The sequence below is a fragment of the Dendrobates tinctorius genome, unplaced genomic scaffold, assembly GCF_039654945.1.
Source record: "Dendrobates tinctorius isolate UK_male_01 unplaced genomic scaffold, ASM3965494v1 ptg000059l, whole genome shotgun sequence".
Taxonomy (NCBI): Eukaryota; Metazoa; Chordata; class Amphibia; order Anura; family Dendrobatidae; genus Dendrobates; species Dendrobates tinctorius.
Window position 1 is genome coordinate 6,520,982 of NW_027361727.1, and position 13,191 is coordinate 6,534,172.

The 13,191-nt window shown below is 44.4% G+C and overlaps 1 protein-coding gene across 6 annotated transcripts in view; it reads right to left on the minus strand.

The window, feature by feature from the left end:
• The window catches only part of MICAL2 (microtubule associated monooxygenase, calponin and LIM domain containing 2), a 318,733-nt gene that overhangs the window by 199,141 nt on the left and 106,401 nt on the right, over positions 1-13,191 (minus strand). For all 6 annotated transcript variants that reach the window (XM_073578364.1, XM_073578366.1, XM_073578365.1 and 3 more), the window contains one exon: positions 10,481-10,823. In XM_073578364.1, the coding sequence (XP_073434465.1) occupies positions 10,481-10,744 (264 nt within the window). In that variant the 5' untranslated portion in view covers positions 10,745-10,823. The remainder of the gene's footprint in view (positions 1-10,480; positions 10,824-13,191) is intronic.

Genomic DNA, 13,191 nt, shown 5'->3' on the forward strand with positions numbered 1-13,191 from the left:
AGGCACTGTGACCTGGTCTCTGACCTCACCAAAAGCAGAGACAGTGATGGTATCTGGACGGGAGGGTGGCGGGTTTTGGAGAAACTGCGCCAATGCAATAATATCACTGCCCATTTACCCAACTCCTTCTTTATTGGGAGGGAGAGGGGTGTGTGTTTCTATCCTGGGCAGCCTCGTAAGTGCTTTAAATGTGGCAAGGCAGGTCACCTGGCAAATACCTGTACTGTGGTGAAGTGCAGCCTGTGTGGGGAGGTCGGCCATCTAGCTGCAGACTGCCAGAACATCAGGTGCAACCTCTGTGGGAAGATCGGTCACCCTCACAGGGACTGTCCAGACGCCTGGCACAATATCTGTAAGGACTTTCCTGACGAGGACTTGGTGGCAGGGGCAGAGATTCTGGAGGAGGCAGCTTTACTGTCAGGGAAAATACTGACCAGACCAGAGGTCCACCAGGGGTCTACTCAGCTAACACCAGAGCAGCAGGGTTCAGAGAGAGAACAGGGGACTATGGAGTTTGTACCTCAGGGGCAGCGGTCACAGGAAGGCATTACTTCAGTGCTACCATCTGTGTCTGAAGAGTATAGCAATAATCAGAAAAGGAAGAAAAAGGACAAGGCCTCCCGTAAACCTGAGGAGTATGACACTGGCCAAGGAGCCGGGAAGAAATTCCAGAGCTCTGCAGGTGTAATGGTCATATCTAACAGGTTTGATGTTCTGTCTGAGTCTGACGGCGATTTTGAAGATGACCTTAAAAGAATTGACGCAGAGTGTGATAGGGACGTAGAGAACTGTCCTCCGCCAAAGCGGAAGCCCTTACATGAGAGCACTCGGGAAGAGTCTGAGATGGAGACCGGTGGTGAACAGAATAACTCCGACTCAGATCTGTGACGCTGTGAACCAGATAATGTCTGAACTCAGATAGGGAAAATCATTAGGAGAAATTAGGAGATGTTAAGATATGGAAGGATGAGTCACTGGGTATGAATATGATGAGCTCTGTTTGCAAAGTGTGTTGTTTTTTTTTTTTGTTTTTGTTTTTTTTTTCCCTCCTCAAACTAGGAGTATGGATTCTAAGTTAATTTGATATGTATAACCTGGATATGTAATGAATGTATGTACAATCCTGGTGAATTTAGTTTTGCATTATTGGAGGAATGTTATTTGTATTTGTTTGGTTTTTACAATAAAAATTGCCCCTATGTACAAGAATATAACTACTATAATACTGCCCCTATGTACATGAATATAACTACTATAATACTGCTCCCTATGTACAAGAATATAACTACTATAATACTGCCCCTATGTACAAGAATATAACTACTATAATACTGCCCCTATGTACAAGAATATAACTACTATAATACTGCTCCTATGTACAAGAATATAACTACTATAATACTGCCCCTATGTACATGAATATAACTACTATAATACTGCTCCCTATGTACAAGAATATAACTACTATAATACTGCCCCTATGCACAAGAATATAACTACTATAATACTGCCCCTATGTACAAGAATATAACTACTATAATATTGCCCCCTATGTACAAGAATATAACTACTATAATATTGCCCCCTATGTACAAGAATATAACTACTATAATACTGCTCCCTATGTACAAGAATATAACTACTATAATACTGCTCCCTATGTACAAGAATATAACTACTATAATACTGCCCCTATGCACAAGAATATAACTACTATAATACTGCCCCTATGTACAAGAATATAACTACTATAATACTGCCCCTATGTACATGAATATAACTACTATAATACTGCTCCCTATGTACAAGAATATAACTACTATAATACTGCCCCTATGCACAAGAATATAACTACTATAATACTGCCCCTATGTACAAGAATATAACTACTATAATATTGCCCCCTATGTACAAGAATATAACTACTATAATACTGCTCCCTATGTACAAGAATATACACTATAATACTGCCCCATATAGGAAGTCCTGTATATTACTCTATGTCTCTCTGGCTTCATTTTCTTTGTTCTGCTCTTGGACACATCTTGGTCTCTGACACTTTGCATCGGGTGTCACAGGCAGCAGAGATCTTGGCTCGCATTCTCTGAGAATTATCTAGAAAGCTTCTAAATAATTCTACAACAAATGACCGTCAGCTGCCTAAATCCTCAGCAGCCAGCACTGATTCTGCGCTGTTCGTGTATCGTCTGGTGATTTTCTGTGTGGCCTCCTGACATCACTGCGCAGAGGTCAAACATCAATCTTCATTCCAGAATTATAAATTAAACTGTTTAAAATAAGTAAATCTGGGAAAACATCGGCGATTACTCCCCACATTTTAAAAATACAACTTAGGCTGGTTTCACATTTGCGTTAAAACAACGCTGCGCCCTGCGTCGTTAAGCCCCGCCCCGAGCCGGCTCCCTGCCCGCTCCATCCGGGATCACCGCCTACTTTCGCATTTGCACGCATGCGATCGGCGCACCCTATCTTTAGCATAGGGTGCGCAGATCATGCGCTGCCAGTGTGAAAGTAGCGTGCTGTGCACTTTTGACGGTGCGCCGTGCGCGCCGAAATGCAACATGCTGCATTTCGGCGCGCACGGCGCACCGTCAAAAGTGCGCAGCACGCTACTTTCACACTGGCAGCGCATGATCTGCGCACCCTATGCTAAAGATAGGGTGCGCCGATCGCATGCGTGCAAATGCGAAAGTAGGCGGTGATCCCGGATGGGGCGGGCAGGGAGCCGGCTCGGGGTGGGGCTTAACGACGCAGGGCGCAGCGTTGTTTTAACGCAAATGTGAAACCAGCCTTAATTAGATTATATGTAGCAGAGGAAAAGCCGGAGCTCAGGAACCTACATCCTCGCCAGACAAGCTGAGAAAAGGTGCTAAGTATTAGATGGGAACACTAGGAATACTGTTACCATAACAAATCCATATTGATGAGTCCTAGACTGGACCCTTATGGCCGGCTCAGGAATATTCCCCACGTTTCCACAATCCCTGAATAGTAAGTCTTCACAGTTATGCAGTAATACTCTATATTCTCCATACTGCTGTCCTAATGTGTGGCACTGCGGACTGTAAGTACCATATGTTTTACTCTGAAACACTGAATGGGGAGAAGGTTTATGGGGGCGGCTGCTTCTTCCTTCCTAAATTGGCTGTCAGGTCTCAGCGTATCTGTTAATTTGTTATAGACATCATGGAGCGGTTCTTTCTTCCTTCCTGACTTGCTTGACAGGTCTCTCCTTATTTGTTGTAGAAGCCATGGAGCGGCTCCTTCTTCCTTCCTCACTTGATTGACAGGTCTCCTTATTTATTGTAGAAGCCATGGAGCGGCTCCTTCTATCTTCCTGACTTGATTGACAGGTCTCTCCTTATTTATTGTAGAAGTCATGGAGCGGCTCCTTCTATCTTCCTCACTTGATTGACAGGTCTCCTTATTTATTGTAGAAGCCATGGAACGGCTCCTTCTTCCTTCCTCACTTGATTGACAGGTCTCCTTATTTATTGTAGAAGTCATGGAGCGGCTCCTTCTTCCTTCCTCACTTGATTGACAGGTCTCCTTATTTATTGTAGAAGCCATGGAGCGGCTCCTTCTATCTTCCTGACTTGATTGACAGGTCTCTCCTTATTTATTGTAGAAGTCATGGAGCGGCTCCTTCTATCTTCCTCACTTGATTAACAGGTCTCCTTATTTATTGTAGAAGCCATGGAACGGCTCCTTCTTCCTTCCTCACTTGATTGACAGGTCTCCTTATTTATTGTAGAAGTCATGGAGCGGCTCCTTCTTCCTTCCTCACTTGATTGACAGGTCTCCTTATTTATTGTAGAAGCCATGGAGCGGCTCCTTCTATCTTCCTGACTTGATTGACAGGTGTCTCCTTATTTATTGTAGAAGTCATGGAGCGGCTCCTTCTATCTTCCTCACTTGATTGACAGGTCTCCTTATTTATTGTAGAAGCCATGGAGCGGCTCCTTCTTCCTTCCTCACTTGATTGACAGGTCTCCTTATTTACTGTAGAAGCCATGGAGCGGCTCCTTCTTCCTTCCTGACTTGATTGACAGGTCTCCTTATTTGTTGTAGCTGCCATGGAGCGGCTCTTTCTTCCTTCCTCACTTGATTGACAGGTCTCCTTATTTTTTGTAGAAGCCATGGAGCGGCTCTTTCTTCCTTCCTCACTTGATTGACAGGTCTCCTTATTTATTGTAGAAGTCATGGAGCGGCTCCTTCTTCCATCCTCACTTGATTGACAGGTCTCCTTATTTATTGTAGAAGCCATGGAGCGGCTCCTTCTTCCTTCCTCACTTGATTGACAGGTCTCCTTATTTATTGTAGAAGCCATGGAGCGGCTCCTTCTTCCTTCCTCACTTGATTGACAGGTCTCTCCTTATTTATTGTAGAAGCCATGGAGCGGCTCCTTCTTCCTTCCTCACTTGATTGACAGGTCTCTCCTTATTTGTTGCAGAAACCATGGAGCGGCTCCTTCTTCCTTTCTCCCTCACTTGATTGACAGGTCTCTCCTTATTTATTGTAGAAGCCATGGAGCAGCTTCTTATTCCTTCCTGACTTGATTGACAGGTCTCTCTATTTGTTGTAAAAGCCATGGAGCGGCTTCTTCCTTCCTGACTTGATTGACAGGTGACTCCCTATTTGTTGTAGAAGCCATGGATCGACTCCTTCCTGACTTGATTGACAGGTCTCCCTATTTGTTGTAGAAGCCATGGAGCGGCTCCTTCTTCCTTCCTGACTTGATTGACAGGTCTCCCTATTTGTTGTAGAAGCCATGGAGCGGCTCTTTCTTCCTTCCTCACTTGATTGACAGGTCTCCTTATTTATTGTAGAAGTCATGGAGCGGCTCCTTCTTCCATCCTCACTTGATTGACAGGTCTCCTTATTTATTGTAGAAGCCATGGAGCGGCTCCTTCTTCCTTCCTCACTTGATTGACAGGTCTCCTTATTTATTGTAGAAGCCATGGAGCGGCTCCTTCTTCCTTCCTCACTTGATTGACAGGTCTCTCCTTATTTATTGTAGAAGCCATGGAGCGGCTCCTTCTTCCTTCCTCACTTGATTGACAGGTCTCTCCTTATTTGTTGCAGAAACCATGGAGCGGCTCCTTCTTCCTTTCTCCCTCACTTGATTGACAGGTCTCTCCTTATTTATTGTAGAAGCCATGGAGCAGCTTCTTATTCCTTCCTGACTTGATTGACAGGTCTCTCTATTTGTTGTAAAAGCCATGGAGCGGCTTCTTCCTTCCTGACTTGATTGACAGGTGACTCCCTATTTGTTGTAGAAGCCATGGATCGACTCCTTCCTGACTTGATTGACAGGTCTCTCCTTATTTATTGTAGAAGCCATGGAGCGGCTCCTTCTTCCTTCCTGACTTGATTGACAGGTCTCCCTATTTGTTGTAGAAGCCATGGAGCGGCTCCTTCTTCCTTCCTCACTTGATTGACATGTCTCTCCTTATTTATTGTAGAAGCCATGGAGCGGCTTCTTCCTTCCTGACTTCATTGACAGGTGACTCCCTATTTGTTGTAGAAGCCATGGATCGACTCCTTCCTGACTTGATTGACAGGTCTCCTTATTTACTGTAGAAGCCATGGAGCGGCTCCTTCTTCCTTCCTCACTTGATTGACATGTCTCTCCTTATTTATTGTAGAAGCCATGGAGCGGCTTCTTCCTTCCTGACTTCATTGACAGGTGACTCCCTATTTGTTGTAGAAGCCATGGATCGACTCCTTCCTGACTTGATTGACAGGTCTCCTTATTTACTGTAGAAGCCATCGAGCGGCTCCTTCTTCCTTCCTCACTTGATTGACAGGTCTCCCTATTTGTTGTAGAAGCCATGGAGCGGCTCCTTCTTCCTTCCTCACTTGATTGACAGGTCTCCCTATTTGTTGTAGAAGCCATGGAGCGGCTCCTTCTTCCTTCCTCACTTGATTGACAGGTCTCCTTATTTATTGTAGAAGCCATGGAGCGGCTCCTTCTTCCTTCCTGACTTGATTGACAGGTGTCTCCCTATTTTTTGTAGAAGTCATGGAGCAGCTTCTTATTCCTTCCTGACTTGATTGACAGGTCTCCCTATTTGTTGTAGAAGCCATGGAGCGGCTCCTTCTTCCTTCCTTACTTGATTGACAGGTGTCTCCCTATTTTTTGTAGAAGTCATGGAGCAGCTTCTTATTCCTTCCTGACTTGATTGACAGGTCTCCCTATTTGTTGTAGAAGCCATGGAGCGGCTCCTTCTTCCTTCCTGACTTGATTGACAGGTCTCTATTTATTTGTTTATAGATAAACATGTGTCAATCCAACCCCAGGAGAGGCCAGCAGAGCGCTGTTCCTCCTCCTTTCTGTGCTTTGGAGGAAATCATAGCTGGTTCCAACTCTAGAGTTTGTCGCCGTTTCTCGTTATCCATGGTCAGGGGGCGACAATTCTTCTGATGTGTTCATCATTAAGAACAGCGTTGTTTGAAATGCGTCAGTGTGCAGGTTATATCATGATTCCTACATAAAAATGAGTTTATGGGATGATAAGGATGTGGAGAACTCATTTTCTAAATGAGAGGAGGCATCAGAAAGGAGAGGGTTCACAGTGTTCTGGTCCGGTGGCCAAGGACTACCACCCAGGACCCTCCGTATGTTTTTGTTCAACTTTAGTTATTTTTACACTGTCTAACAATAAATCCACCATCTGGAGGAAGGTGGTGCCAGATGAAGCTACCATACAAGGCACCATCCAAATTTAGGAGCCTTATGATGGATGCATAATACATTTGCAGGAGAATCTGATCATCATATCAGACGCGATTATTTTGCGCTGACACTAGGGATTACGGGACAGAAGCCTCTTTGTTTAATCGGAGCTTTAATTGAATGAGACGCATGATAATATTTTTTGATCCAGTCAATCCAATGTTTTGAGGAGCCGAATAAGTTGACAATATTTGTATTGTTCTGCTCCGGGTACATGAATGTCAATGGGAGCGGGGGTGCAGGGAGCTTTTCTGAGCTCGCACCGGTGGCTCGTGTCCTTGTCGACATCTGAGGGAATTAGCTCAAGGCGTTCTTAGATCTGCCGGGAGATTTCACAGAAACATTGTTTCTCCCATGAAATATTAATTCCAGAAGTTTGTTCTGTTCCAAGAAACACAAAAGCTCCAGTCATTAGATGGTGATTTTCACCCCACTTGTCTAATATGTATATATGGGAATTGTAAAGCTCTGCTTTCCAGCCATTCCTAAAATATTTGGGGTAATGAATTTGGGAATGAGGGGGGGTTATGCGAAGAGCAACGATGAAGGAGGAGGGTGGGAAAATGGTATAGATGCTATAGAGGCAACCCACACATCTGCTATAGGGTCCATACAGATGGGGTCCAGTTCTATTCCAGTTGAAACTTGGTGGACAGACCCTGGCCAGGATTTTCTTCTCCATAAAATCTGAAATTGTTAGCAAACATGGGGTCGATAATTGGCTCAAGGGTCATGGAAAGAGCAGATCAACACCAGACCTTCTGTCCTACATGGTAAAACCCAGCACCTTAATGGGGCCAGCTGTGACTCGCTATAGAGTCCGCTATCTTTTATGAACACCACTGGGCTCAGGTGATTTGTCGGACAGGTTAAACAGGTTGTACAGGAACACGGCGAATTTAAGCTACACCGGGGAACCTTCATAGACTGCAGCAAGTGAACATGGAAGTGAACATGTTCCTACAATTAGACGGGCTCCGGTACTGACCCTGTGAGGGCCCTATGGCTATCACCGAGGGAGACACTGGCTGCAAATTAGGAGGGCTACAGCTCTTACTTATATGTCAATCATGCTACAATGTACATGTGTTTCTTGCTGATGGCAGAATAGGTGTATTTAAAGGGTTATTCCAAAAAAATAGGGGATAACTTACGATTTTTGAGATTAAAAGAGCGGCTATTATGCATGACAATGGATGTCAGACTGATCGCCCCAAGAAAGGGTTTGGATCACTTTGGAAAAAGAAATAAGCGGTGACCCCCATAGAGCAGTGTCTGGCAGAATGGAGCCCCCCATTGTAGTATTCTCTACACTGAAGAGTCCCAGGCAGGACAGCACAGTCAGTGTGGGGGATGGGAAGTGACAACTACTCAGACAGAGTCACTAGGTAGGTGGAGGTGTCGGAAGAGAGGATGCAGTAGGTGAAAGGTAGATGACATTGACTCCCTCTCCGCTTTCCTATCTATTTCTCCCCTATCGCCTGATGACAGCTCTATTTGTAGACGATTTATCGGAAAGCTTCTTCTTTTCTCCATCTCTGACAGCCGCAGGGAGAAGGAAGTTTAGCGTCCAGGGATTACGCGGAGGATGAAGAATGTTCTTTAGAGAACACACAAAGGTGTTTGGAGTAAACGCTTCGCTTCACTTGATAAAGTGACTGCGAGGTGATGAGTTTTGGTCATCACTGACGCACCGCCCAAGACGGACGACTACGGACCGATCCCCCAGAATAAATTTGTGCCTCCACCTTTGCCAGTTTAGCTCCCCTACATAAGCTGTAGTGGAGAGGTCTGGGTGATGACTCACGGGTAAAAAAATGCATGTTTAACGCTGGAGTGAAAGTAGAAAAATATTGTGAAATTACAAACATTCTTGGACTCCTGGCATGGCAGGACACGGAGAGTCTCTGATTGGCGACTGATGGACTTAGGCTTAAAAGGAAGTGAAGACGATAATCTGATGATGATAGACGTGCGGTTTGTTCTGGGGGTTACGTAACTTTGCACAATATGCAGGGGCATGTGCCCCCCGGTACTGGGTGCCAGGAGGGCACCAACATGCCGCTATGCTGTAGACTTTATATACAGAGCTACAATGTAATAGACTGTCCTGAATAAAGGAAAGCCAAGCTACAACTCTATAACTTTATGCTTTAAATTCCCTTTTGATCAGGACCATAGATAGGGGTCCTCAGTCCACGACCCGTATTAGGCAAGACTGAGCGCTCTGTCCACAAAATCCGCAGTCTGCAAAATGCGCTGTCTGAGACAGAGCAGAGGCCCTGATTCCAGTGATGTATCACTTGCTGGTCTGCATGCTGTCATTTTGAGACAATCCCTATTTTCTCTTCAGCAGATCCTACAGTGCCCTGAATGCTGAGCTCTGTGTAACCCCAGCCACAGCACTGATTGTCAGCTTTCTGTGTACACTGTATAGAGGGGTTGGACCAGGATGCACGTAACACCTAGAACTGTACCGATAATCTCCTGCTGATAAAACACTAATTGTAGTGAAACAGCAACACACAGCCCAGTAAGTGATACATTGCTGGAATCAGGGGCTCTGCCCCTACACCATGCTGCTCTCAGATTACATATCAAAACCCTGCTGACAGATTCCCTCTTAAAGTATTTAGCTTCTAGACAAACACAAGAATGCCACTGTTCACTGGCCGCAAGCGGAGGTCTTGAAGACAAAGTGAAAAAAATGGTGTTGCGGTCTCTTTGCTAAATTCAATTTTCACTCTTGTGCTCCTTAAGTTCACGCTAACCACAAAGGGTAAACCCTCAAATTCTACTATCCCATCCTCTTCACCTCAAGTCCTGACACAAGTGTCCACCTGTCACACGCTGAGCGTCCAGGACAGAAGCTATACGGTCAAGTGTTTAATCCACAAGCAGATGAGGACGATATCCACGAGCTACTCGAGCTGGCAGTGCCCTCACCTGCGCCAACTTTTTTTGGACGCACATGGACTGCACATTTCTTGGCAACGACCAGTCCGAGCATTGTGCTCCGATCTCACTTTGATTTGTCGTGCGCCCTTAGGAACTCACCGTACTGCTTAGGCCGCCCCGGCTCCCTTTTCGTCCCTCCTGAGTCTTCAGTTCTTTTGCTGCCACTTGGGGGGCGACACACGTTATTGACAGGCGCTACACCCCACGTGACCGCGTGGACCTCAAAGCTGGAAGAACTGAAGACTCGCAGGAAGCCAGGGGAGCAGAGGCATACAGACTCAGCAGAAGACCTAGGACAGGTGAGTGTCATTACTTTTTTGTATTTTAAGCCCTTCCAGGCCATCGAATGAATCTATCACAATGGCTGATCACCAGGTTACTGGATTCTTGAAAATGAAATTCTCAAAAAGTTGGGATTCACCAGAATTCAAAATTTTGCAAGAAATTTGTAACAAATATGATTTGATACAGATCGATTTTCTAATTTCTAGCAGCTTGTCATATTAGCTTTTATGGAAGCCAGGCTAATGAAGGGGGGTTATAACTTAAAATAGCGAGAACAAGCTTCACAGAGCAAATGAAAACTCCCATCCTGCTTCCATAACCCTCATCATTTGATAAGTGAGTCCAATAAATGCTGGATTCTGCTGCTATTATAGGAGAACAGGTCAGCCCCCTTCCTTGCTTACTAATATGGGGGTGCCTATAGAGAGGGGACATCCTATAGAGGATCACACCACCACCCCCACGCGTTTCGCTTACCTTCGTCCCCATGCATGCCTTCCCTTTCTTGTATTCCTTCTGGCTGTACCGTTTATCCAGCTTGTTCCATAAGGCTTTGGCTTTCCAGCTGGTCACCTTGGACTTGAGCTTGCTGTAGAAATGCCGATAGTCCTTGGGATCAAGATCAAGCTGCCGGGTGAGGATGTTAAAGGCCTGCAGGGTTCCTTTACATGTCGTGGCCTGGATAAAGTTTTCAAAGAGCTGTCCGGCTTGTCCGTGCTTGTCGTCATCATTCTCCCCCATAATTCAGGTTATCAATGGTCGGGTCTATAAGACACTACATATGGTGGGAAATGTCTTGCTCTCGCCTTGTTTGTAACACCTGCAATGAGGAAGATCGCATGTAAGTTAGGAATCTGTAGTGAATTTTCAAGAACTACATTTTACCGTTGCTTTACACTGATCGTGGCTCCAATTTTCTGATACAAAGCTTCAATGCCCAGATATAAACACTAGAGGGCGCTTATTGCATACAGGCTTATGATTACATTCAATGTATAAGCAGTATGCAGTTAGCGCCCTCTAGTGGTGGCGGCATGTACACTAAGTGTTATCTTTTAAACTGAAGTCTTTGTATTAGGTACAGTGATCTAAATCCGAACAAACAGAGCAAACCACAGAAAAGATATAAGATAGATAGATAATATCAAGATAGATAGGTAAATAGATAAAGATAGATAATATATAATAGACAATAGATAATATATAATAGATAGATAATAGATGATAGACAGATAATAGATAGATAATATATAATAGATAGACAATAGATGATAGATAGATAATAGATGAATAGAGAGAAGAATGGAGGATAGCGGGATGGATAGATAGAGGGATGAATAGATATGAGATAGATGGATAAGGAAATAGATAGATATTAGATATGAAATAGTCATAGAAAGAAAGAAAGAAATGGATATAGAGGTAGAAAGGTAGATATTCTTACTATGGTCTCCAAATTATAGCTCAGATCCACAAGTAAAGAGTGAAGTAGCTGACTCAGAAAACACAGGGAGGAAACCAAATTAGGAAAAAAATCTTGGTTACCCCACAGAGAAACAGTATTAGACTTCCCAGGCAGGAAGAAGATTATTTGGGTCTGACTGTGGATTACTACATCCTCCCGAATACTAACGCACTACCGGCAGCTTAACTGCTGGAAGGACAACAAAGGCTCCTCCACCAGCGCTCAAACACTTAAGGCTCCATCCCTTTTGCAACTTTTAAGAAAACAAAAAGAACATTTCCTCCTATCAGACAGAAATGCTCCTCTGTAGACATTCTACTGAGACATATAATTGTTTTATCCATTTGTGGGGAAGCTCAGCGACAACCATTATAGCTGCTGTTCCTGCTCTCAGGGGAAGAAGTTCAGTCATCTTTTCCAGGCTCAGAAAAGGCAAATATGACTTATTATACAATATAGAAAGGAAAGTATGATGTTTTGCATTATAAGAATATGCCACTCCGAGGAGTAGTAAAGCTGGGTGACAGCCCTCCGTCAGTGCTGTAATGGTGGTCCTCTTATGTGACATAGCACGCCAAGCACAGAGGAGCTGTGGCACCTGCTTTATTATAGGCTCCATTAAAACAGCCTCTCTGATGTGGGAAAATGTTTCTGGCTTTGGAAGAACGTCTGGTAATAATGAAGAAAAAAAAAAAGCCAAAAGTAAAAAATAAAAAAACAGAGTTATTTAGGACGCCTCCCAGGCCAGACGTTCCAAACCACAATTAGACACTCCTTGCGAAAACAGAACATGGCAACCACGGCAAACTTCTGTTTTTCTCCCTCAGCTCTCATAATTTCTCAAGACAGAAAACTGGCATCACAAGATTTATTCCTGAGCCACAAAATGCTTTTTTTTTAAGTAAACTTTTTATGGCACAAAGAAGCACAAGTGAATGTTGCCGGTTAATTAGCTTACAACATAGCGACGGGTCAGATGATCTATTATCTATCTATTCTATCTATCTCTATATAAAAATGAATGTGTGTGTGTGTGTATCACTTTCATTTCACAGGAGCTGTTTAAAAGAAGCTGAGCTGTGATTGGTTTCTATGAGCAACAGCTTTCCCACTCCAGAAAACACCTCAGCAGACACTGACATGGTGGGAGACATCTAGCATCCCCGGGAACATAAGCTCCCAGCCATTGTCTGCCCCCAGAAAGGAGCAGAAAGCACATGACAGAAATGGATCCCCCCTCCCTGCCCATATCCCCATCACACATCCTCCATCCATAGGCACATCTTTCCTCTTAAAGGGGTCATTGGTATGGAAGTTAGGGCAAATCCTTCCAGCGCTTTGGTACTGACCCCAGGCTTCTATTAAAGGGATCATTGGTATAGAAGTCAGTGCAAATCCATCCAGCGCTTTGGTTCTAACCCCAAGCCTCTCTTAAAGGGATCCCTGGTACGGAAGTGAGGGTAAATCCACTCTGCGCTTTGGTACTGACCCCAGACTTCTCTTAAAAGGATCTCCGGCATGGAAGTTAGGGTAAATCCCTCAGCACTCTGATTCTCACCCCAGGCTTCTATTAAAGGGATCTCCTGTATGGAAGTCAGGGCAAATCCACTCAGCACTCTGGTTCTGACCCCAGGCTGACGGGATGATGTGGGATATTATAGTGAATGTAGTTATGTGGACTGGGCGGGGCTATACACTCAGCTTTATATATATATATATATAT